At 56.3% G+C, this 25826-nt stretch overlaps 1 protein-coding gene across 1 annotated transcript; it reads right to left on the bottom strand.

Moving 5' to 3' along the window:
- Window positions 1-4522: 4522 nt before the first annotated feature.
- On the bottom strand, window positions 4523-25177 carry LOC307049331 (myosin-7; the record flags this gene model as incomplete). Its single annotated transcript, XM_079698817.1, has 38 exons — window positions 4523-4658; window positions 5220-5354; window positions 5476-5571; window positions 6478-6753; window positions 6966-7091; window positions 7964-8167; window positions 8408-8716; window positions 9283-9407; window positions 9539-9704; window positions 9878-10061; window positions 10606-10802; window positions 11577-11695; window positions 11854-11980; window positions 12212-12601; window positions 13292-13382; window positions 14498-14643; window positions 15455-15631; window positions 15781-16023; window positions 16650-16905; window positions 17153-17289; window positions 17572-17695; window positions 17841-17958; window positions 18589-18676; window positions 19010-19077; window positions 19348-19657; window positions 20265-20435; window positions 20719-20868; window positions 20977-21095; window positions 21202-21340; window positions 22003-22106; window positions 22336-22434; window positions 22852-22915; window positions 23019-23111; window positions 23195-23303; window positions 23928-23955; window positions 24126-24282; window positions 24575-24718; window positions 24977-25177. The coding sequence occupies 38 exons, from the start codon at window positions 25175-25177 to the stop codon at window positions 4641-4643; spliced, it is 5808 nt and encodes a 1935-aa protein (XP_079554943.1). The 3' UTR covers window positions 4523-4640.
- Between the last annotated feature and the right edge of the window lie 649 nt (window positions 25178-25826).

Genomic DNA, 25826 nt, shown 5'->3' on the forward strand with positions numbered 1-25826 from the left:
ACTTCCCAGGGCTGGAGAACGTCAGTTTTAGCAGGACCCTTGGGCCTCCAACTGACCTGCACCCCCGTTCCCCTCAAGTTGGGGGCTCTGAGGGCTAGCTACGGAGCTCCCACCCAAACCCCATCTTACCTGGTTCAGAGGAGTGTCACTCTGTCCCTAGAGCGCGATCCTTTATATCCCGCTGCACCCACCCACTGCCTAAATTTGGAGTCCTTCCCTAGGGACCCTCCCTCCCACCTCTCTCCCCTCCCAGCCCCTCCTCCCTTGATCCCTTGGCTCTGGAGGTGACAAGAGGACAAGAGGACCTCCAGATTTGCCCATGAAAGGTCTGTCGCCCTAGCCCCTCTGGCTCCAGGGCCTTTTTTTAGTCCTTGGGCACATTCCTCCCCTCCAAAGGACTGATGGGCAGATAGTGGGAAGACAGGACTTCTCACACGACTGCCCCCGCACCACCAGGCCCTTACCTTGGTTATTTTTAACCTGAAGGGTGAGATGAGCACTCTGGGTGAGGGCCACCTTCTTCTGCAGGCCGGATGCTTGTCCCCTGCCCCCAACCACGGGCTCCCCTCCCTCCTTTCCTCCCGGGGCCTGTCCTCACACAGCCCAGGCTGGGAGCAACTCCCCACTCTCTCTGGACCTGGAGTCCCATGGTGCTGGGGACTGGCAGCTGGAGCCAGGATGCCCAGGGAGGGGCTTTACTTCCCAGCAACTTGACTCAGTTTCCTTTTGTCAGGAAAAGAATTGCCATGCTGGCCTCTCTGTGCGGTCCTGGTTTCCTTCTGGTCCCCAAGTCTGCAGGCAGGTGTCCTCCTGGGAACGTGAGGCTGCATTACTCTGGGGACACATCTGGAGCCCCCAACCCCTTCCCTGCTGCTCCTGATACAGTGACCACCGTCTAACCGCTCAAACAGGGGAAGGGATTCCCCCATGCCACCAAAGCAGATTCGCACCCAGACCCACAGTCCAGCACCCTCACACATGGCCTTGGCCACCACGGGTCCGTGCCCATTCTTAAACACATGCATACAGATATTTCACACTTACACACTTAAGTTTGCAGATTTTCCTTCTTGCTTTTATGCACACTGAAACACACATTTGCACAAATAAGCTTTTACCCCTCCTCTTCCACCCTCTGCTCCCAGTGAGGGGCGGGGTAGGGTGGGGAGGAGCAAGGGGCCAGAGGCGTTAATCCCAGGGCCTGAGGGCGGGGGTGTTGGGGGGTGGCGGGCGCTGCTCCCTTCCGCCTCTCTGGGCTGCCAGAGGGTGCAGGTGCTGCTGAGGCTGGCTGGGGTCCTGGCCGCCCCGGGGATTTACACGAGCTGGGCCCCAAGCTCTGCATTCTGCAGGGGTGGGGCGGGGCTCTGCCGTCTGATCCCCCTCCCCAGGTAGAACCCCAGCGCTCCCTCCCGACCCTCGTGGGGCTCATACTCACATGTTTGTCTTCGTGGGTGTCCCCCAGCGCCCCAGGCCCTCAGGGCCCCCCTCCCCAGCCTCCAGTGATGCCGCCTCTCAGAGGCGGTAGGTGTCAGGTCTTCAACAGGCCATGCCTGTTATGACTAAGTGGACATTGTGTGCAGGAAACAAAGCCAGACTCCCCTGCCCTGGCTTGCCCTACACCCTCACACCCAGGAACGCTCTCCCAGCTGCCCCTCCCAAACCATCTCCTGTCACCTCTCAATATAGCTCTAGAGTGGGGAGGTGGGTAGGATGGACAGGGGTCAACTTCTCTGCTTTCCACCAAATATGTGTTCTCTCCCCCAAGGCGCCAACTCCTTAGGACCCTCCACTGCCCCATTAATGGACTCAGGAATACATCTGTCTGCAGGGAACCTGTACTCCATATCCAGTGTCCTTGGGGGGACCAACCCCACATTCCCATCTCCAGCAGGTGCATATGCCAAATTGTTCCCCCAGGGGATGCAAGCTACTTGTCCCCAGCTCTAGGTCACTGGAGGACCTAGTGTGCAAGCTGGGGGTCAGTCCGTGGCCCAGTACGCCACTGCCTGGTTCCCACTGTCATGGCGACGTGATAAGGGGCTGAGAACACCAGGTCAAGCTGGGTCAGGCCCAGATGACAAAGACTAGGCTTTGTCCTCAGGGAGCCCTATGTCCTAAGCAGGCCAGACTGGGTACAGGTGGAGTGGGGGTGAGGGGTAGGCAGGAAGTTCCCACTGTCTCCTGTGGAAGGAGGAGGAGGGGAGGGGTTAAATTGGTCCCAGGGCTCCGCCCCCCGTCTGGCCTGGTTTGCCCGTCTCTCCCTTTCCTAGGCCCCCTTCTCTCCCCAGCTCCACATCCATCCCTGCTCTCCATCCTCCCGCAACTGCCTCCTAAAGCAACTCCTCATTCTGCTAGAAGTCCTGGACAGTGAGGGCACGGGATGGAGACTCCTGCCACAGGAAAGGGGATGAGGAGGCAGGGCTAGCCTTGGCACCAGGTTGCCCCTCTTTTGCCTGGCTCCCTGTATGCCTGCCTCCCTTTCCCTCTGCCTGGTTCCCTGTCTCAAAGTTGGGCCTGGGGCTTCCCTGGTGGCGCAGTGGTTGAGAGTCTGCCTGCTGATGCAGGGGACATGGGTTCGTACCCCGGTCCGGGAAGATCCCACATGCCGCGGAGCGGCTGGGCCCGTGAGCCATGGCCGTTGAGTCTGCGCGTCTGGAGCCTGTGCTCCGCAATGGGAGAGGCCACAGCAGGGAGAGGCCCGCGTACCGAAAAAAAAAAAAAAAAAAAAAAAAAATTGGGCCTGGCCTCTGATTCTCCCTGACACCATGTTTCTGCCCATCGCGGGGTCTGCCATGCCTGCATTTCCGTGAGTCTCTGACTTCTCCAGGCCCACCCTCGGCTCGCTCTCTGCCTGTCCCATCTCTGCCTCCACACCCTGCTCCAGGGTCTTCATCCACTTCTCTCTAACCTGAATGCTCTCCACTTTCCCGATTTTGCTTGCATCTGAAGGGGACCCAGGATTCTCTCCTTTGCCCAGTACTGCCCCACCTCGCTCTCCCAGCTTCTCGATCCAAGGCTCACCCTCCCTCTCTCCGCTCCCATCCTCTCTCAGCACCTTCCTTCTGTGGCTCGGCTGCCAGCCCTGTCAACCGCCCCCCCATCCCCGGGTCTGCTGCCCAGTCTCTGGTTGTTCCTCAGCCTCTCTCCTCTGCTCTGGGAGCTTGGATTCTCTGGGCCTCCCCTGCGTCTCCTTTTTCAAGTGTGTCCCTCTCTTTCCTTCACTTATCTCTTCATTGCTCTCCGAGTCCTTCCTAGGAAGAGAAGAAGTGCTAGGCAAGGAGAGTGGAGGAGGATGTGAGGAGAGAGATGGGACAGGCTGTGGGACTTTCCAAGGGAGGGCACAGCCCTTCCTCTAACTTTTCTCTCTGTTGGTTTCCCTGGTCACCGTCCTCCGGGTTTTTGAGCCCTCTGCCTCTCTCTCCACTGCCCCGCTCCTCAGGTCTTGCCTTTTTCCTTCCCTATTCCCCTTCTCCCCTCTCCCTCTCCTCCCGTCCTCTAACACTGGCATTCCCTCCTTCCTGGCTGCTGCACTGAGAGCTCAGAGCCCAGAATGGCTGTGTGTGGTGCATGGGGGAGATTGAGGCCAGGGCCTCCCAAGCCCCTGCCCTCTGTGGCCCATAGTCCCAGGCCTTCCCTGAGCAGCCCAGGTGTGGCAGCGACTCCAGGGGGGCTAGGCTTGTTTAGTTGGAGGGGAGCCTGCTCCTTCCTCCACTTTCCAGCCCTCCGGCAACCCATCCCCTCCCCTCCCTTCCCCAGGGTCCTGCTCACATGTGACTCTCCCCAATCCCTCCTCTGCCTGCCTTCCCTCCAGATGGCCTGCTCTAAATGGGCGAAAGGACCCCTGTCTTCCAGCAAGACCAGACGAGGAGGGTCTCGGGAACGGAAGCTACCGTGGGAAGTAACGAGGGAGAAGGATGGAGTGCCTTGGACCAAGGGCCAGGCCCCGGGAGGAGGTGAGGAGGAGAGGAAGGTGGGCTAGGGTACAGTTCTCCTGGTCGTGGTGGGGAGGTGGTTGGAGACCATGGAGGCCGTGTCTGGAAGGGGGTGGGCTATAGTTGCAAGTCCTTGTTCCCCCTCAGATACCTGCCTCAGACCGGGGCTGGGGGCCTACCTGCCCAAGTGGGTCACGCCTCAGGGGGCACGCTTACATACCAAACCTCCTCCCCCCAGCCCAACTTCAGTATTGTCAGAGGTGAGGGTAGTGTTGATCAGATCTGGGGCGTAGGTCCATGCAGGTGGGCTCACTTGCTCTAGGAGAGCCTTAAGGGCTTCCCTAAATCTCCTTTAACTCCCAGGGTCTCTGGGTCAGGGAGAGGGCTGGCAGGAGAGCTGTCCCCTGCTGAGGAGGAGGTGAAGGGGGACACCTGGCAGGGCAGCACCGAGGATGCTCAGAGCCTCACAGGCTCCCTAGGGAGGCCTCCTGGGTCTGGACTCCTCCTCTGGAGCACCCACCCCCACCCCGTGTCCATGTCCTTGTGTTCCTGTGGCTGGCAGACTGTGAAGAAGAGTCTAGAGGCAGGATCTCGCTTCAAGGAAAATTGCTTTATTCTGCTTCCTCCAAAGGGGCTGCTCTCCAGGCTCCAGGACTGGGAGCTTCGTTGCACCCTCAGGATGGGGCAGATCAAGGAGATGTGGCACAGCTACTCCTCGTTCAAGCCCTTTGGAAAGGAAACAAAGTCCAAACTAGCTCCGGAGAGGTGGGTGTTGGGCAGGAATGGGCACAGGCAACAAAGGCGAGATGGGCACCGATGGGGGGAGGACCACTGTGTGGCCTGAGGGAGGCCCCCTGGTGGTGGGAGATGGGTCCTAGGGGTCAGTGTGGAGGGCAAGTTCTGGAGGGTAGGGCTCTGGGGTCAGCTGGAGTGATGCTTCCTGGGTGAGGACAAGGGGTCCTCTGGGAGGTGCATCTTAGGTTGGAATTACAAGGTTGAAGGCCTAAACTAGGTGGAAGAGAAGTAGAAATAGCAGCTGGGGGAAATTGGGACACACTAGGTGTCTATCAGTTGGGGTCTTTGCTGACCACCCTAGGGCTGGGATTCACAAAATCATTGGTAGTCAGAACGGGAAGAACCCTAGAAATCATGGAGGACTGAGTTACCCCGCCTCTGGGGTCGTGGGGTTCAGCTGTGGGGGTGAATGAAGGGGAGGGATGCTGGTGCGAGGGGCTCTGTCTGAGGGGGACCGATGTGTGTGTGGGTGCTGCCGTGCGGGAAACCCACCTTGGCGCCGATGTCGCGGCTCTTGGCCCGCAGCTTGTTGACCTGGGACTCGGCGATGTCCGCCCGCTCCTCTGCCTCATCCAGCTCGTGCTGCACCTTGCGGAACTTGGACAGGTTGGTGTTGGCCTGTTCCTCCTGCGGGGGTTCGGGGGGGTGGGAGGATGAGGCGAGAGGGGCCAGGGGTTATTAGACTCCCAGCCTGGGGGCCGGCTCCTTGTCCCCTCCTCCAGGCCTGGGCCCCATCAGGGTCACTCACCGCCTCCTCGGCCTGGCGCTTGTAGGCCTTGACCTTCAGCTGCAGCTTGTCTACCAGGTCCTGTAGCCGCAGCAGGTTCTTCCTGTCCTCCTCCGTCTGGGGGTCGGGCAGAAGTGAGCATGGCATAGTCATGGGGAAGCACTGCAGCCCCTTCCCCACTCATCAGCTTTACCCTGAATGCAATATCCTGACCCAGTTCAACTTCTGGATCCTCACCAAACACGTGAGTTCTCCTTACAATTTCTTATCAAAAAAGGTACGAATACTTTTAATGGTTTGTACCAAGAAAGAGTCTAGGGAGTGGATGGGCTCCCGGAAACTGCACACAAAACTGTGTGTGTGTGCACAGGCCCTGGGGGGTCCTGGGGGGTCCTGGAGGCCCATGGAGAGTAAGCCCCCTGTTTCTAGAACCCAGCGTGTGCTGGCAGGAACTCTGGGACTGCAGGCCTGACGGGATTTCCTGGGCTGCTGGGAAATGACATTGACTTGATCTAGGTTAAGGACAGTATGCATAGAGGGATGGTGACTCTCTGGATTGGAATGGAAAGAAAATCTAATTGACAGTCTGATTCTAGAAAACACCATAAGAGCTAAAGTCTACACTTCCCTGAGTAACCGAAAAGTTCTGAGATTCGTTTTAATGGTTTGGTGTTTTTTGGTGGTGATGACGCCAGGCTAAGGTTTGGCTACATATTTGCTTTCTGGTAATCTGTGCTGGGTGAGCTCTGCTCAAGCTCTGGTGTCTGCAGGGGAAAGGCTGAGGGGGAATGCTGAGGTGGAACTTGAAGGCCAGGAGGCTCAGAGACTGCCCTCTGAGCCAGGGGACACTCAGGGTAGAACAGGGCCAGGCAGAGGAGAAACAGGGCAGCCAGGGCCTGTACTCTCACTCCTTGACCTGTAAGAGGCTAAGAGAGAACACTTCATCCCTCTGGGGTGGCTGTCACCCTGGCTTCATGCCATGATGCAGAGGCCCCGGCCCCAGAGCAGCGGCCGCGCCCACACCTGGTAGGTGAGCTCCTTGATGCGACGCTCGCTCTTCCTCATGCCCTTGATGGACTCTGCGTTGCGCTTCTGCTCGCCTTCCAGCTCATTCTCCAGCTCCCGCACCCGCGCCTCCAGCTTCTGCAGCTGCTTCTTGCCGCCCTTGAGGGCGATCTGCTCGGCCTCGTCCAGCCGGTGCTGCAGGTCCTTGATGGTCTGCTCCATGTTCTTCTTCATGCGCTCCAGGTGCGCACTGGTGTCCTGCTCCTTCTTCAGCTCCTCCGCCATCATGGCGGCCTGTGCACGGCAGAGAGTGTAAAGGAACAGGGCCCCGGGGCCCCTTCTTTCCCATCAAGGATCACCTCTTTCCCATCCTGCCATTTGCTCCCCGAGGCCCTCAAACCCACAGAGTGGCAGAGTCACCGCTGTTACAGCACAGTGGCCTGGCCTGGACCCACAGCCCTGGTTCGAGTCTTTTGGGGAGGGCAAGGAGGGGAGCGGTCACTCACGTCCGTGATGGCCTTCTTGGCCTTCTCCTCGGCGTTCCTGCACTCCTGCACTGCCTCCTCCACTTCACTCTGAAGCTGGGACAGGTCTGCCTCCATCTTCTTCTTCTGGTTGATGAGGCTGGTGTTCTAGATAAAGGTAAAGAAAACTACTGAATGTATGCTTTGCTGCCTGATTCTACACTTTTACCCAGAGAAAATTAGAACGGGTCATTTTTAAAAAACATGTCTTGCTTTTAGTATTTTCCTTGCTTTGCACCTGCTTTCTCTTTTCCTATGAAAATAGATATATTCTACACAATATATCTAAAGGGACTCAGCTCTGAAGAAAGACTTCAAGCAGGAAAGGGTCTGTACTTCTACTCCTGAGCTCTGTAGTAACATGTCTGTGCAGGAGGATGAAAATATTCCAAGGAAAATGGGAAAAACTTGGTTAAAGGGACTGTATCCTGGAAGTGATTAGAGTTATAGAAAGAGTGGGGTAAGGAAGAGAGGACCACATCAGTGGGTGATGTCATTCCCATATGTACTAGATTATGGAACAAAACTCCACAGGGCAGTGCAGTGAGATGGACATAAAAACCGACTATAGCTGAAAACAGTGTGTATGGGATTGCAGAAAAATGGTGTTCTGTGGAGAATTTGGCTTGCAAGTAGATGCAGTTGTGCTTCTTTCAACTCCAAAAGTCCCATTTTAATACAGCAAGCTGCGGCTGGCTGTCTTCTAGATGTAGGATATCACATAACAGCATGCATTCCACGACTCCCAGATCTGTGATTTTGCCAGGCACCACCAATCCACCATGACACTCTTAGCTTTTAAGTGTAGACCCCTTTCTCAAGGTTGTGGTTCCGCAGCCATGACTAACAGAGGCGAGCTGGTCCAAGAGATGAAATAATTTATGATCCAGGTTGGACATATGCTTTCTCAGGGCATCTGATTCAGAGCATTGCTAGGTGTCCTGGCTCTGCTGCTCGGCAGGTTTCTCCTGGCCTCTCACCTGGGAGTGCAGCAGCTGCACCCGCTCACTGGTCTCGATCAGCTCCTGCTCGGCCAGCTTCCGGGACCGCTCCGTCTGCTCCACCACGGCCCGCAGCTCCTCCAGCTCGGCCTGCAGCAGGTTGTTGCGCCGCTCCACGATGGCGATGTTCTCCTTCAGGTCATCGTTGGCACGGACCGCGTCATCCAGCTGGATCTGGGTGTCCTGCGCATCAGGAGAGTGGGCGTGAGAGAGGCGGCTGGGCTCTGGCCCATCAGAAGGCTGTCAGCTGAACTGGATGCTGTGGAGAGCCCCTGGCAGTGGCTCAGGTGGGACCTGTGGGAGGTGTCTGCGACGGCCCTGGGGCAGGAGGGATCTGGTGCTGTGATGGGACGCCACCCCCCAACTCGGCCACCACCCCTCTCTGGGTGAGGTGACTTCCTGCTTCCAAGAGTCACCAGGTACCTTCAGCAAGCTCTGGAGGCTCTTGACTTGCTTCTGGGCCTCGGCGGCCACGCGGTTGGCGTGGCTGAGCTGGATCTCCATCTCGTTGAGGTCGCCCTCCATCTTCTTCTTCACCCGCAGGGCCTCATTGCGGCTGCGCGTCTCCGCGTCCAGGGAGGTCTGCAGGGAGTCCACCACCCGCAGGTGGTTGCGCTTCGCCTGCTCCATCTCCTCGTCCTTCTCTGCCAGCTTCCGCTCCATCTCTGCCTTGATCTGGTTGAACTCCAGCTGGGCCCGCAGGATCTTGCCCTCCTCGTGCTCCAGGGAGGCCTGGAGGGGGGTGGGGAGAGAGGGTCCGAGGAAGTCAGGACACAGGGTTGGGGCAGGGGTCTGTCCATGAATCGTGGATACAAAGTGAGTTCAAGAGTGGTGTAAGTGGTTCAGTCAAAGAAGCAGAAGGAGGAAGAAGAAAAGAGAATTTGAAAGAAAGAAAAAAAAAGTCCTAAGAGAAGGTGATTCAGGCTCTCACAGAGGAGAGCAAGCTATGAAGACAAAGAGGAAAATGAAGAGAGCGGTGTTGCCAAGGAAACCGAGGCAATCAGGCACAGAATGTAAAAACCCGAAGAGGGAGGCAGAGATGGAAGCGGGGTGGGGGAGTGAAACAGGAAATGTTGTCTAAGATGTAACAGGTAAAATGTTTGTGTGAAGGGAAGTGAGTGACCGGTTCATTCGTTCATTCCACAATATTTGTTGAGTGCCTACTATGTGCCAGGCACTGTTCTAGGCTCTGAGAATGAAGCAGTGAACAAAACAAAGGGAGATGAGAACAGGGACCATAGTCTAGAGCTCAGCTTCTCCTCCCACCCCCTGCACCCCCTCTACCCCTGTGCGCACACCTCGGCCTCCTCCAGGGCCGACTGCAGCTCCAGCTTCTCGGCCTCCAGCTGCTTGCGGACCTTCTCCAGCTCGTGGATGGTCTTTCCACTGGAGCCCAGCTGCTCAGTCAGGTCGGAGATCTCCTCTGTGGGAGGGGCGGGCCGCTCAGCTGGGGGCAGCCGGGGTCCAACGCGGGGCACGCCCCTAGGAGCCGCTGGGTGGCGCCACGTGCGGGCCCTCCCTGCCCCGCCCCCGCCCCCGGCCTGGGCCCCGCACCCTGCAGGTTCTTGTTCTCCCGCTTGAAGGTCTCCAGCTGCTCCAGGGACTCCTCGTAGGCGTTCTTGAGCTTGAAGAGCTCGGTGCTGAGGGAGCGCGCCTCCTTCTGCGAGGACTCCAGCTCCGACTGCGACTCCTCGTACTTCTGCTTCCACTCGGCCAGGATCTGCGGGGACAGGACGCGGCTCACCGGGCAGCCCCAGCCCCACCTCCAGGGGCGCCCAGGCCCCTCTCCTGGGCTCAGCCTCCTCCCAGCCTCTGTCTCCTGGGAGGACGTTCCTGACTCCCGCCTGCCCGCCTGCTCTGGCCCCTGGCTGCGAGCCCCCAGCCTGGGCCCACCTTGTCGAAGTTCCTCTGCTTCTTGTCCAGGGCCGCGGCGGCCGCGTTGGAGCGCTCCACGTCCACCATCAGGTCTTCGATCTCATTCTGCAGCCGGTGCTTGGTCTTCTCCAGCGAGGAGCACTTGGCGTTGACGGCCTCGACGGCCTCCTCCGCGTCCTGCAGCCTCTGGGCCAGCTTCTTCCTGCCCGTGTTGGGGGAAGGGGGGTAGTGGTGGGAGAGGGTGGGGAGGACGGAGGGTGTGGATTTGGACAAGGGTACACATTGTGAGTCTCGTAGAAAACAGTCTTTGAAAACTCAGAAGCATAGTTGGAGAAACCTGAGGACAGGCCCAGGGGCTGAGAATGGGGCAGGCAGAGGTTCTGGGAGGTGTGAAGACCCACAGCACCCGGAGGGCCCTTTGCGAGGCCTCCCTAGTCTCTAGGCTGCAGACACGGAGGACACGTGGGCTCTGAGCACCCCCATCTCCCCTGCCATGGCACCCTGCCCCAGGTGGGAGCACTCTGCCCTCAGACAAACCTTTTGTTCGTCTTATATTCGGATGAGAAACATAACGCGAGCAAAAAGCTTCCCTGAGAGGAGAAGGAGGTGGGGCCAGGGCGGGGTCCTCTGTGTGGTCAAAACGCAGCTAAGCATCCATCCCCTGTGCCGGACCCACTGAGGAGTGGGCTGGGCTGCATCCTACCCTCACAGGGGCCTCAGCCAGAGGCAGGCCTCCCGGGACTCACTTGGCCTCCTCCAGCTCCTCGGTCCTCTGGATGGCGTCCGTCTCATACTTGGTCCTCCACTGGGCCACCTCCGAGTTGGCCTTGGACAGGACGCGCTGCAGCTCGGCCTTGGCCTCCGTCTCCTCCTCGTATTGCTCCCGCAGCAGGTCACAGTCGTGCCGGGCTGACTGCAGCGCGTGGGCCAGGGCGTTCTTTGCCTGGGAGGGGCGGCACCGGGAGGCGGGCTCAGCTTTCCCTGTGATGCAACTCCAGTTCCTGCCAGTCTCCTCACCCTAAATTTCAGTATCCTCGCATGGCCTCACCTATCTCTAAATCCCTAGTGGACCTGGAACGGTTTACTAAGTACTAAAAGCAAAAAAAGTCCATACAGCACTGCACTATTTACAGAACGCTTCCTGCCTGTCCCCCCGTGCTACTCACTGCAGCAGGCGTTATCATCCTCACCCCTGTTTTACAGGGAAGGAGACGGAGGCTCAGAGAGGTTAGTTGATTTCCCCAAGATCACCAAGCTCTAAGAGGCAGGTTAGGATTTGAGCCCTGGCCTTTTTAAAAAGTCATAGTCGTTTCCCTTTTTCATGAGCCCAGCAAAGTGTGAAGAATTTCAGGAAGCAGTGGAGTTTCTTTCTGCAGTTTTCAGCTTGCCCTGCTAATCCCAGGACCACCTGTACAGTTTCTGCATCCCATACCTATACCCAATGAAGGCCATCACACTTCCCTAGTTTATTTCCTCACCTCACTCCCTCCGACCTGGGCACCCTTACTTCATGCCCTCCAGAGACAGCAGCAGAAAGACAGAGGGCCTCCGCATGGGGAATAGATTAAGGAGGCGCGTGGTAGAGTCTGGGCTATTATCCCTTTTGGAAAATGGGAAAATACTGGGTAGACGGCAAGCCTCATTCTTAGGGAAGAAAGTGATGTGGATGCGAGGCCAGCCAGTATGCTGGACCAAGTGCCCTGAGTCCAGGCCTCACCTTAACCTCCTCCTCCAGCTGCCTCTTGAGGTCCTCCAGCTGCTGCGTATAGGTGAGCTTGCCTCGGGTCAGCTGGGAGATCAGCGCCTCCTTCTCATCCAGCTGCCGGGACAGCTCACCTGGAGAGGCACCGAGGCACGCTCAACTCTCAAAGGTCAGTCAGTCCTCTCTCCCCCAACCCCTCCCCTAACCCTCAGGTCCCATTCTCTGGAGAGATATGTGTGTGCATCCAAGCCTGGGGTGGCTCAGGAAGCTGGGAGACTAGGGTGGGGCTCACCGTTCTCGGTCTGCAGCTTCGCCCGCTGGCTGGTGAGGTCGTTGACAGAACGCTGGGTCTCCTCGGCCTTGCTTCGGTGCTCATTCATCTGGTCCTCCAGGGTCCGGCACATCTTCTCCAGGTTAGCCTGAGACAGGAAGGGGAGTCATACGATCTATGTAGGGGGTGCTGAAGGGGTGTGAGCGGTGCAATTAAAGGAGAAGGGAAGAGAAAGGCATGGAGGAACGAAAGGGTCCAAGAGCTGGGTCGAAGAAGGGAAGCGGGAAGCTGAACCATCAAAGAAGAGAGAGGAGACACGGACAGAAAGTGGAGGCAGGTGGAGGGAATTGGAGGAGGGGAGAGGAGAGCAGAGGCCCACCTTGGCCTTGATGATCTGCTCCATGTTGGAGGTGACGTCGTCCAGCTCCAGCTTGAACTCGCTCTTCTCCTTCTCCAGCTTCTGCTTCACGCGCTGCAGGTTGTCGATCTGCTCGCCCAGCTCGGCCACGCTGTCGGCGTGCTTCTTGCGCAGGGCGGCCGCCGTGGCCTCGTGCTGCAGCGTGGCCTCCTCCAGGTCCCGCCTCATCTTCTGAAACTCAGCCTCGCGCTTCTTGTTCATCTCGATCTGCACGGACGTGGCCCCGCCGGCCTCCTCCAGCCGCTCACTGATCTCCTCCAGCTCCCGGGACAGGTCTGAGCGCAGCTTCTCCACCTTGGCCCGGGCAGTGCGCTCGGCCTCCAGCTCTTCCTCCAGCTCCTCGATGCGTGCCTGGGCAGGGTATAGGGGGCTCAGACCCACCGCCTGACCCCTCCATCAGAGCCCCCTCCCCAGGGCTCTAGAAGGCTCCTGGCCTGTCTGGAACAGCAGGCAGCTTAGTTCCACCAGTGGACAGGTAGAAATAAAAGGATTTTGGTGAGATGGTTTGGACAGCTGAGTTTGGGCCAGAACATTGTACATTCTCTTTATTGGAAGGAAAGTGGTTGAAGCTTGCTCTTGAAGAAGGACAAAGAGACCTGTGTTCCAAGGATAGTTTAAGCAGTTTTGTGGCAAAAATAATAGAAGTTGGAATGAGAGAGCCAGGTTCGTCTGACCAGACAACTAAAGACCCACTCTAGAGGTAAGAACTGAAGTCACAGACCATCAGGGCTGAAGGGGCCTTAAAAGCCACAGGGAACAAGGGAGGACATATAGACCCAGAGATTGGCAGTGGACTCCCATAGTCACCAGCTGAACCACAGCTGATATAGGAAGCTGGGATTTCTGTCCCCAGACCCGTGAGTGTTTCAAGATCTCTTCCTATGTCATCCTTGGATCAGCCAGCCCTCCTCGAGGTGCTCCACAGTGGAACTGTGATGGCCCAGCACCTCCCTTCACAGACACAGAGCCAGTGCCTGTGATGCTGGGCGAGAACGGCCTGGAGGAGGGCTGGGGGGCTGAGGACCAGCCCAGGGACCTTACCTGAAGCTCTTTGAGCTTCTTCTGCAGCTGGCTGCCCAGGGCCTGCTCATCCTCAATCCTCGCATTGAGGGCGTTCAGCTCAAAGTCCTTCCTGTGGGGAAGGAGGGAGGGTGAGGCAAGGGAGGCTGGTTGGGCTCCAGGAGGGCCTGCCAGTGGTTGGAGAAGGTAATGAAACAAACGAGGAGCAAAATTTCATCAAAAAACCCCCAGCTTCCAGGGCTGTTGTAAGGTCCCTGAAAGTGTAACACCTGCTGAAGGATTGAAGTTCAATAGGAAATATAACAGGAAGAGCACTGTAGGTGGAGTGACAGGACCTGGGCTCCGAGATGCTCCCTTCTTTGGTCTGTAAAATGAAGGCGTTGGACTAGGTCGACTCAAAGGCCCCTTTTAGCTCTGATGGTCTTTAATTCTGTCACTGTTACTTTGGGCAACTTGGTAACCTTTCTGAGCCTTCCTTTCCTCTTTAGTAAGTGGGATTCAAGTACCATTCTTAAAAGGTGGTTTGAGGATCACTGGGATCATATATTTATTCATTCATTCAGCAAGTACTGTGCCTGGGGAAGTGTGAAGACTTCCTGGTGAGACTGTAGACCAGGATGAGTTTCACGGCCTTTCATAGTCCTGACCCTAAAGCACCATAAGATCTTTGATCATCCAAAAATGCCCCACAGACTCACTGTTTACCAAGTGTGAAAGCGGATCTACACATTTTGGAAGATCTTGCAATAAGAATTGGAACCACAAGATCACTGAACAAAGAAGTAGCCAGACCGTGCACTGCTCATACGTGGTGGCTGAGCCATTTCTCTGTGGTCCTCTGAGCTCTCTGTGAAGGACCTGAAAGGATTTACCTGAGAGGCTTTTGTGTGGAGCTTTCCTCCATGTTAAGCAACTGGTCTCCAAAGAGACTTGTGTATAAAGGGGGTGAGCTGTTATTTTCCATCCCTTTTGAGTGCCCAGCAGGAAGAGAGGGCTTGAGGGATCCGGGTTAGACTTTTGGCAGGGAGGCCTGCCGGGCACTGATGTGCGTGTCTGGGGGAGGAAAGCCCTCTTCCTGGAGGTTTTGCCCACAGTCTTGCACCTACTTATGGAGGCTGCATGAGGCTGTTGCCTCTTAGGATGGATGTCTTGGCTCAGCTAATATTGCCGTGGGCAGAACAGTCTGCTGGGCGGGGAGGAAGGGCGATGGGGCGGGGAACACGCTACTTTTTTAGCCGCTCATCCAGCTGCTGCTTGTCGTTCTCCAGATCCATGATGCTCTCCTGGGTCAGCTTCAGGTCTCCCTCGAGCTTCCGCTTGGCTCGTTCCAGGTCCATGCGCACCTTCTTCTCCTGCTCCAGGGATCCCTCCAGCTGGTGGAGAAAAGGACCAATGTGCCCTGTTAGGCCAAACATCCTTATTTGGTGATTTGGGAGCTTAGTCCCTCTGTGGTTGAGGAATCCTGAGAGGTGTCAAGACTTGGGAAAGCTTCTCCAGAATGGGCCGGTTGTTGCCAGGGGACTGTGAGAGCACCTAGCATGGAGGGTTGCTCAGTAACTATTTGATAAATGACTGAATGAATGACTGTGGGATGAAATCCCAAAGCTATGTTCATTCATTCTGCATCCTATAAGCACCTACTGGATACCAGGCCCCATATTAGGCACTGTAGACACAAAATTGAATAAATCCAAGTTCCCACCTAAAGGCAGCTTCCGGTCTATGGCTGGGACCAATACTTCAGTAATGATAACACAGAGTGATAAAGAGTGATTCAGTAGAGATATGCTCAAAGGACTACCTGTGGGAACAGTGATCACTGAGGATCAGATCCTGGCTAAAATATTAGAAATCCAAAGATCATTCTTGAGGAGCTTCACAAAATTCCCAAGAAAATGTTTCATGTTCTTAAGAGATAACCCTCTAAATCCTGTGGTTGAAGGGAGAGACATATAGGCTTGGACATAAAGTTAAATAAGGAAGCCCACCTCTACTGTTGATCACATCAGCAAGATGAGATATATAAATCAGAATTGATCACCCCTCCCCTTTTCTATTCCCCAGCTCCCTTCTAGAAAGGTGTCAGGAGAGGGAGCACTCTCCAACCCCACCCCACCAAATATACACACACACACAAGCACAGATGGACATGGTATACCTAGGTCCTTGTGACAATCTACTTACATCGTCCACATGCTGTTCCAGCTTGACCTTGGCCTTGGTCAGGGTGTTGACCTTGTCCTCCTCAGCCTGAAGGTCATCCAGGGCCTGTTGGTGGGCCTCTTGCAGAGCTTTCTTCTCCTTGGTCAGCTTGGCAATGATCTCGTCCAGCCCAGCCATCTCCTCTGTCAGGTTCTTCACCTGTTGACCAAGAACCCCATCCCCTTTAGGGTCAAAGGTCACCAACCTGGAGACATCTGGGGAGACCTCTAATGCCAAGGACCGGGGCCACACTCAGGTCTGGGAATCCTGAGGAGACTTGGGCTGGAGCCAGAGGGAGCTGCCCTCACCTTGTTCTCTGTTGCGTGCTTCTCCTTCTCCACCTTGGCCAGCGTCAGCTCCAGGTCATCAATGTCCCTCTTGAGCTCAGAGCACTCGTCTTCCAGCTTGCGCTTCTTGGCCGTGAGCTCGGCGTTCATCTCCTCCTCGTCCTCCAGCCTCTCGGTCATCTCCTTCACCTTGGCCTCCAGCTGGATCTTGTTCTTGATCAGCTGGTCGCAGCGTTCTTCTGCATCAGCCAGGTTGTCTTGTTCCTGAGGGCAAGGTACAGAGGGGAGACTGTTTGGTGGGTGGGGTCCTCGCCCTGGCAAGTGCATGGAGGGACAGGCTCCCCCATCACAATAGGAGGGGAGCTCTAGGATCTCCCCAGCTGAGAAGAACCTCAGAAGGATGGGGAGAGGAAGAGTTTTAGGGCAATGTGACGGGAGCTCTGGGGGATGAGAGCCGAGAGGAAGGGAACCAGAAGTCTTTTTATCTGGCCCTCTTCCTCTGTTCCTCCATCAAAGGGAGGGAACTGCATCTGTTGATGCCAGCACTTTACATATTTACAACCTAGTGAGATGGGTGGCTTTGTTTCCCATCTAGAGATGAGGACATTGAGACTAAAAGATAATGCATTGTTCGCCCAAGTTTGCAAAATTATTAAGCTGTGGATCCAGGTTGAACCCTAGTGGAAAGCCCATGTTTTTAAGTTAGTTCTTTCTCCCTTTCCCTTTCTTTCCCTCGAGAGACCTCTTTGGAGGTCTTTGGAAGTGTTGATTCCAGAATCCTCTGCCTATGACGGCACAAGATGGTGAGCCCCTGGGTGGGGAAGTGCAGGGTGTGTGGGGGATGTGGGCAGGGTAGGGCAGAAGAGCCAGCAGAGGCCCGGGAGCCTCACCGTCTGCACTTGGAGCTGCAGGTCATTCTTCTCCTGCAGCAGGGACACCATCTTCTCCTCCAGCTCCTTGCGTCTAGCCTCCGACTTCTCCAGAGCCTCTTTGAGGCGCCCAAACTCCTCCTTCATGAGGGCTATTTCCTTCTCTGTCTCTGCGCTCTTCAGCAGCGGTTTGATCTTGAAGTAGAGCTTCATCCAGGGCCAGTTCTTGACCCCCATGAAGGCCCGAATGTTCCACTGGATTACCAGCAGGGAGTCTCTGTGGGGGCACAGCAAGAAGGTTGGTGAGAGAGCTTCCTCCCTCCTTCCCGTCCTGAGGCCTTGGCTCCTGGGTCATGGCCCTGTCCTCCATCCATCCCACACTCCGACAGCAAGGCCCACCCTGTGTCTGTATGTGTGTCGTGCCCCCTTTGTCATTTGAAGACCTGGTGTGCTCTTTCTCCTTATACTGCCCTGAACCAACCTGGGCTTTAGAGACCTGAGAACCTCCTTTTGAGATCTCTCACCTGCGTTCCAACAGCTTCTTGAACTCCATTCTGGAGAGCACACCCCGGGACTGAGCCTGGATGCGGGTGATGATGCGGCTCAGCCTCTCGTCCCGCATCTCCTCTAGCAGCCCCAGCAGCCCCGCCTTGAAGAACACCTGTGGAGAAGGTGTGTGTGGACATGACTAGGACAGGCAGGAGGGAAAAGGGGGGGTGCTTATCTTAGGGAGGCTAACAAGGCAGGAAAGAACTGGAGGAAGGAGGTCAATGGCAGCTGGAGCTGGCATGGGGGAGCAGTGCTGTCTGGTCCATGGGGAGGGCTAGCACGTGGTTCAGTAATGTTCCTGAGATGGTTGGTAAAAGGAAAGGAGCCGTGAGGTGAGGAGTCAAAGGACAAGACAGGTCTTCCTGTAATCAGTTTGTTTCCTCCCTTTCCTCACCTTGGTGTGGCCGAACTTGTACTGGTTGTGGTCAATGTCCAGGGAGCCCAGCAGCTTCTCTGTCCCTTTCCTGCTGTCAATGAACTGGCCCTCGGGGATGGCTGCCGGGTTCAGGATGCGGTACCTGGGAGGGAGGTGCCCGTAGTTACCCACGTTCTGCACTGATCTGCCCTGCCCAGAGAATCTGAGGCCACCTGAAGACACCCCTCCCACCCGAGGCTGCCCATGCTCCCCCTGTTCCCTGAGCCCTGGAGGGCCCTGGTACCCACCTCTGCCGGAAGTCCCCGTAGAGGATGCGGTTGGGGAAGCCCTTCCTGCAGATGCGGATGCCCTCCAGCACGCCATTGCAGCGCAGCTGGTGCATGACCAGGGGGTTGTCTATCAGCCCTGTGGCAGGAGGGGAAGAGAGAGGAGTGTGTGGAGAGAGCACGGGACTAAGAGCCCAGGCTTCTGGGTTCTGATCCTGGCTCTGCCACGTACTGGCCTATAAACTTAGCAAGTCAGTATTTTTTCCTAGCCATATTTTGAGAGTAACCGAAAGGCTTTCACAGTCCTTATTTTATATGGTTTATGCCTATTATCATAGGTGATAGCCAGGGCAAATATAGCCCATTTTCTAGAGAATAAAATAAGCCCAGACAGGTTAAGGGACTTGACCGAGGTCACTGAACTGATCAGAAGAGAGCCAGGCCTTGAACCCAGGTACCTGAACTCCTCCATCTCCTTACGATTCATTCAGAAAGGGATAAACAATCCTTACACGTGTCACCAGCGGTTGTAAGGCACTCATGAGGTAATGTCCATCAAAGCGCCTTGCACGTTACTCTGAGCTACACATTCCAAATGTAAGGCAGCACTGTGGCCAGGGTGGGAAGTAGTGTGTGAGACTCCATGGGCAATGTGATAAGAGTGTGATTTGGAAAGCTCCATGGTGGGAGCTCAGGAGGTGACCTAGAAGGCCCTGACCCCGGGGCAATGCGTCTCAGCCTTGGGCTGGGCCCGACTTCTTGGGCTCACCTGGAGACTTTGTCTCATTGGGGATGATGCACCGCACGAAGTGGGGGTGCGTGGAGCGCAAGTTGGTCATCAGCTTGTTCAGATTCTCCTGTGGCCCAAAACCCAAGAGGAAAAAGTAAACAAAGGGAAAGAAAGAGAAGTGAGCGGAGAGGAAGGAAGGGAAAGAGAGACAGAGAGAACGCGAGGAGCTAGAGGATAAAGGAGGGCTAGGGGAGACGTGGAGGGGGAGAGGATGCGAGGCAGGAGGGACAGTGAGCGAGGTGAGATGAGAAAGGAGTGGGAGACGAGGCCAGCAGATGAAGGGGAGAGAAGACAGTGTGGACAGGATCTGGAAGGGCCTGAAGAGACTGAGAGGGAGGAGCTGGGGATGAACCAGGCAGGGGGCGAGCGGGGCTGGGGTGGCGCTGGGTCACACGCTCACCCTGTGCAGAGCTGACACGGTCTGAAAAGATGAGCCTTTCTTGGCCTTGCCTTTGCCCTTTTCCATAGCTGTGGGAAGGAGAGTCGAGAAAACGGGACGAGTGTGCATGTGGGGAGTCTGGACAGGGGGTGAGGAATCACAACCTCCCTTCATATTTAACCTGCAGGCGAGGGTCTTCACTGTGGGTGCCTCAGCTTCTCCACCCAATTCTATCTCACTGAACCTGTAAAGCTTGGGGCCCAGCCTGACATGGAAGTGGTGGGGTGTAGCACGTGACCTGCCTCAGAACCACGGCAGAAATCCTGCTCCCAGTCCCCTGGGTCCCAGTCTCCACTCACGTGTGTCAAACCCAGCATAGTTGGCAAACAGGGTGCCGAGCATCTTGAGCGAGGATTTCTTGTACAACTCCACCACCGTCTCGTTGAGTGGGTCTTTGTTTTTCTGTAGCCAGCCTATGATGTTGTAGTCCACGGTGCCGGCGTAGTGGATCAGGGAGAAGTGGGCTTCCGGCTTCCCCTTGATGTTGCGTGGCTTCTGGAAGTTGGCGGACTTGCCCAGGTGGTTGTCAAACAGCTTAGCCTTGAAGGTCATGTCAGTGGCCTTGGGGAACATGCACTCCTCCTCCAGGATGGACATGATGCCCATGGGCTGAGGGTGGAGGGGAGAGCATCACTGAGCCTGCTTTAAGCAGATGGAGATGGATCCTGCTCTAGGGTCAATATTTGCAAATGGAGATGCTCCTTTGGGTATTAGGTATCAGTGTCAGCTCTGAGTACAGTTATCTATTGACTGGCACCTGTTCAAGCCTTCCCAAGGTGGGACTTTGATTTCGGAGGGACCTTTGTGAAAGTCTGGGAATGTGGATGCTACAGGTGCTTTACATACCACTCCATCGCCCAGATCCCTGAGATGATGGGGTTGAAAATAGGTGTTCTCTTATGCTCCCCTGTGCCACCCTCAAACTTCCTGCTCCTTGATGGGTAAACCAGGGCCGCAAACACACTGGTGTGGGAGGCCATCCTTGAAGTGCCCGTCCTCCGTGTGTCCACTCTCAAGCCTCTGGAAACTCAGCTCTCCCAGGCACCACCCTCTCCTCGGTGATCAGGATAATGCAAGGTTCTGTGAACTAGGGCTTGGGTTTCGTCTGCTGTCTGGATCGTGATCCCCAGAAGGGAGAGGGGTCTGCCACTTTTCTGGGCCGTTCATGCATGTGGGGTGTGAGTGGAGAGTTCAGGCGGAGGGGCTGAAGCGGCACCTTCTCGATGAGGTCGATGCAGGCCTGCAGGTCCATGCCGAAGTCGATGAACTCCCACTCGATGCCCTCCTTCTTGTATTCCTCCTGTTCCAGCACGAACATGTGGTGGTTGAAGAACTGCTGCAGCTTCTCGTTGGTGAAGTTGATGCAGAGCTGCTCAAAGCTGTTGAACTACAGAGCGGGGGGTGGGGGAGGGGAGCGGGTCAGGCGGGCAGCAGTCCGTGGCCCATGGGGTGGGCCCAGGGCTGCGTCCAGCCCGGCAAGGGGTGCAGCTGGTCCCTCCCCTCCCCTGTCAGGGCGGGGAGGGAGAGCCCCCTGAAGACACATGACCGTCTCCACCACTGCGGAGCCCACAGCCGTCCCCGCGCCTGGCCTGCAGCCAGCTCAGCCAACAGTGGCTGCCTGTGCGAACCAGTGAGTTACTGTTCTCCCGGCCCCCGGGCTCCCCACTCACGTCGAAGATCTCGAAGCCGGCAATGTCCAGGACGCCTATGAAGTACTGGCGCGGCTGCCTGGTCTCCAAGGTGGCGTTGATCCGCGTCACCATCCAGCTGAACATCTTCTCGTACACGGCCTTGGCCAGCGCCCCAGTGGCATACGCCACCTGGAAGGTGGAGGAGAGGCCCGGATAAGAGAGTGGTAGGAAAGAGTGAGTTGCAAAGCTCCCACTGCACCATGCTAGCCCCCCATTTAACTTCTGAAGATGACCCACCTGCTGGACATTCTGCCCCTTGGTGACGTACTCGTTGCCCACCTTCACCCGAGGGTGGCACAGCCCCTTGAGCAGGTCAGCTGAGTTCAGCCCCATGAGGTAGGCAGACTTGTCGGCCTCTGGAAGGAAAGGGCAGGTAGCAAAGTTGGTAAAGGATGAGATGACTCCTCTGCAGATGTAGGCTTCAGTGGCTCCACAGCTGCTCCCCGCATCCCTGACTCCCACCTTCGGTGCCATCTGGCTCAGCCTGCTCCTCTCGCGGCTTGAGTTTGAACTTCATGTTTCCAAAGTGCATGATGGCTCCCGTCAGCTTGTACATGGAGTTCTTCTCCTCTGCACTGAAGCCCAGCACATCAAAGGCATTCTGTAGGCAGGCCCCATATTGGTGGAAGCCAGAAATGGGAGTATGGCAGGTAAGTGAGACTCCTCTTTAGCTGGAGAGAGATCTTGTCTCCCGAATCCCTGTGAGTTCTGAGACCCCCATCCCCAGTGGGGAACTCCAAAACTAAGACGGGAGGTACAAGAGCCGGGTGGGGTGTAGACTGCCTCAGCCCCAGCATCAGTGGTCAGGCTGTTCGCTGGAGGTGCTGTGGGTTGTCCACTCATGTTTCCTACTGTTACCCCTCTTCTAGGCCCTACCCTTGCTTCCCTGCCTGGACTTTTCATATGTGTCTATACCTGTTCTTTACCTAACAGCCTGCCCCATGCCCACGGCTTCTGCATGACCACCACTACCCCGTTTCCCTTGCTAACGCCTTGTTCTTTGGCTTGTCTGCTTCTCTGTCCCATGGCTTTCAACCCTCTCTGCTTTGATTAAAAACACCAAGTACTGGCCTGCCCTGTCTTACCACACCCGTACCCCAGCACACCCTGGTTATAGGGCACATTCTGGTCCTCAGGGAGCGCCATACCACTTTGAACAACAGACAGCCAGTGTCTTAGCTCTATTCCTGGGCCAGTGAACTGGCCCCATTTACCCCTGACCGCCAATCCCCTCGCCTCTCAGCTGGGTCCTCACGCACTTACATCAGTGGCCATAAGCTCCTCTGCATCATCAATTGATTCCACAGTAGTCTCTCCTTGGGAGATGAATGCATAGTCATAGGGGTTGTTGGTGATCAACAGCATGTCTGGGGGGAGAAAGACATGGTTAGAATGTGGGTGCAAACCCCTGGCCCTCCCTGGGGCTATCTGCCACATGACCTGCAGAGCACATGAACAGGGCTTAACAGGGTCCTACATCCCACAGAACTGAATCCAGCAGTGCCATAAACCCAGGGCCTGTCAACAAGCAGCTGCAAGCCCAGGTGACCAGGTTGCCATGGAGATAGTTGGTCTCGGTTGGTAGCTGTGACTCACCCAGCAGCTCAGGCTTTTTGTTAGACAAGATTTGGTAGAAAATGTGATAATCTCTCTCTGCTTTCAGCTGGAAAATAACTCTGGATTTTTCCAGAAGGTCTGTGAATAGTAGGGGAGAAGAAAGAGAGGAAGAAAAGGTTGGGATTTAAGTATAAGGAAATAGAGAAAAAGGAATGATAAATGTAGTGAGAAAAGGACAGAGGGAGAGGGAGACAAGAGAGGGAGAGAGACGCATACACAGACACACAGAGATGGAGATGGAGTCCCAGAAGGAGAGAAATTATCTCCAAGAAAAGTCCCAGAGAAAGACACACAGATGTGCAGAGACAGAGACGGAGAAAGATCAGAGGAAGTCTCAGAAGGAGACGAATATATAGACCTAGAGACACAGAGATGGAGAGAGGGAGAGAGCCTGAGGGGCAGGGTCCTAGAGAAAGACAAAGAGGGAGGTTGAAACAGAGATGGTTGGAATGAGGGTGAGCTCAGGCTGAGCCCTAGCAGATCCATGGCACTCACAGGTCTCTATGTCTGCAGATGCCAACTTTCCGGTGGCCCCAAAATGGATTCGAATGAATTTCCCCTGGAGAGGTGGAGAAGAGTGGTGATGAGTTGAGGGAAGGCTCATACTTGACCCCATCCTTTGACCAGCCCAAATCCCAAGTCCAAAGTCAGGGACCACTCACAAAGCGGGAGGAGTTGTCATTCCTGACGGTCTTGGCGTTGCCAAAGGCCTCCAGGGCGGGGTTGGCCTGGATGATCTGGTCCTCCAGGGTGCCCTGCAGAGGTCAAGAAGGGTAGCAGGTGAGAGGCCTCCTCCTCCCTTTTTGTGGTGCAGGCCCCTGGAGGACAGTAGGCCTACCTTGCCTGAGGTCTGCTCTTTCTTGCTGCGATCGCCAATGGCGGCAATGACAGCAAAGTACTGGATGACCCTCTTGGTGTTGACCGTCTTCCCGGCCCCGGATTCTCCGCTGTCGGGACAGTTGGGCTTATTAGGCAGTGAACAAACATTGTTTGAGACCAACAAGCCTAAAGTCAGGAGAGATTGCCTAGTTTTACTTGGCAGGGGGAGCCCTGAAGCAGGAAGCCACCAGGTAATATGCATCTCAAACACACAGCTGTACTCTGACGTACATATGGTAAAGGGTAGCAACCAGGAAGGATGCCACAAGAAGGTGTGGATTTGGGCAGGTGGAACCTTGTCTTAGCTGGGCAAAGTCAATCAGAGGGGATGGGCCTGGGCTGTTTGGAAAAGAATGGGTGGGGTTGGAAGAATGCGGAAGGTTTACGAAGGGAACGATGAAAGAAAATGAAGAGGTGAAGAAGACGTGGTGTTACTGGGATTACGGATAAATGAGTGATGAGCTGGAGGGGCGTGAGTGAAGGAGGTGGGAGAGGAAAAATAAGAGAGGGATGGGAAGCAGAAAGGAAGGGGGGAGAGCAAGGAGAGGTCAGGGTGAAGGCCAGAGAAGAAATCAGAGCTGCTGTGACGGTGGAGGGAAAGAGAACCGTGGGTCTATGCACAGGGCCTGGGGTCCTGATAGGGGCTGGGCTCAGGGAGATTCTGGAAGGGAACAGGTAGGAGCCACACTCACGTGATCAGGATGGACTGGTTTTCTCTATCTGGGGGAGGAAAATGGGGAGGAAAAGTCAGGAGCCACACAAGATGCTCCATCTGGCTTCCCCCCAACACCCCGCCCCAGCTCCCTGCCTCTCTTCGGCAACTCCCAGAGGCCTGAACCCCTCCGGAGGAGGAAGGGCCCTCAGGAAACCCTTTGCTTGGGGCCTGTCACCTGTCAGCATGTACTGGTAGGCGTTGTCGGAGATGGAGAAGATATGGGGCGGCGCCTCGCTCCTCTTCTTGCCCCGGTAGGCGGCCACGACCTCAGCGTTGTACACCGGCAGCCACTTGTAGGGGTTGATGGTGACGCAGAAGAGGCCCGAGTAGGTCTAGGGGAGGCAAACAAGGAGTGAGTTGCCAGTGATGAAGGGGGAGGGTTGGCAGTTTTCGGAGTTAGAGAAAGGTCTTAGGAGAGGAAGAGAAAGGAAAACGTATGAAGGCGCGCTCAATCTGAGGAATCCCAGCCCTCAGGGTATTAGAATTGCACCAAGGATGCAGGGATTGGGACAGAGTGCAATACTGCCTGGGCACAAAAGACAGAAACTCTCGGGACTCCAGGAGGTGGAAATACATGGAGCAGGAAGCCACTAGATTCAGAGGGATGTCCCGGGGTGCACTCACATAGATCATCCAGGCTGCGTAGCGCTCCTTGAGGTTGTAGAGCACCGCGGGCTCGTGCAGGAAGGTCAGCATGGCCATGTCCTCGATCTTGTCGAACTTGGGTGGGTTCTGCTGCAACACCTGGTCCTCCTTCACGGTCACCGTCTGCAACAGCCCATGTGCAGGCCCTGCTGTCAGCCCCCTCAGCAGGGATAGGATTTGGGCAAGTTACAGGACAACGATGCTCATGAGATAAGGACCCAGGGTCCCAGAGAAGAAAGACCGGATGCTGGGGATGAGAAGGGCTATTTGGAAGGAGTAGGTCCCTACCCAGAGGAAGGGCAATCCTGGTGGCACCCCTCTCCGGCCACCCAGGTGTGGGGGGCATCTATGGTGGCCTCTCACACCGGCCCTGCCACCCACCTTGCCATACTCCGTCTCGGCGGTGATTTTGCCACCCTCTCGAGACGAAATCTTGGCCTTGACGAACTCCTCTTTGACATCAGGCACGAAGACATCCTTCTTGAGGTCGAAAGGCCTGGTCTGGGCTTCCAGCCGCTCCTTCTCCGACTTGCGCAGATAGGGGGCGGCCTCCCCAAACGCAGACATCTCTGCATCCCCCATGGCTGCGCCTGCAGCGGGAGGGAAAAGGAGCTGGCTGCCCTCCCCTCCACTCCCCTCTCGGGGCTCTCCCCTTCAGCAGGAGCCCCGAAGCCTAGCACTGTGCTCAGGGCTCAGGAGGGGTCACCGAGAGTCCCTCGTTCCTTGAGCTCATCCTCTAGCCCGAGAACGCCCTAGCAAACCTGTCGGGGCAGAGCGGGGAGGCTAACTTCTGTCCCCGATGGGGCTCTCCTAGAGGAGGGAGGAGTGTCCCCGGCTTCTGGGAGCAGGAAGCTAACTATACCCACTGTACCCGTCTCTGAGCCTCATCCCTCCCTGGCCCCCTCACTAGTCACAGGTAAGAACTCCTGGCCACCAAGCCATGCTCCCAAGGCAAGGCAGAAACTAGAGTTGTGTGTCTTCCCAGATCCCCCCACACCCCATCTTCAGCTCTCCTTACCTTGGCTTCTCGAATGTGCCTTTGAGAGGAAAGGGGCTCAAGCTGGCTGGGGCCTGGAGAGAAGGAAGGCTGGTCAGGACTACTTCCCTGCCTCGCCCTGGCCCCGCCCTTCATCTTCCCTCCGTCTCAGGCCTGAACATGGGTGGGCGGTGGTGGTGGCTTCTCTGGTCGTGTCCTCTCTCTTGCTTTCCCCGCCCAGGTTCCTGATGTCGA

This window comes from Hyperoodon ampullatus (assembly GCF_949752795.1).
Source record: "Hyperoodon ampullatus genome assembly, chromosome: 3".
NCBI lineage: Eukaryota > Metazoa > Chordata > Mammalia > Artiodactyla > Ziphiidae > Hyperoodon > Hyperoodon ampullatus.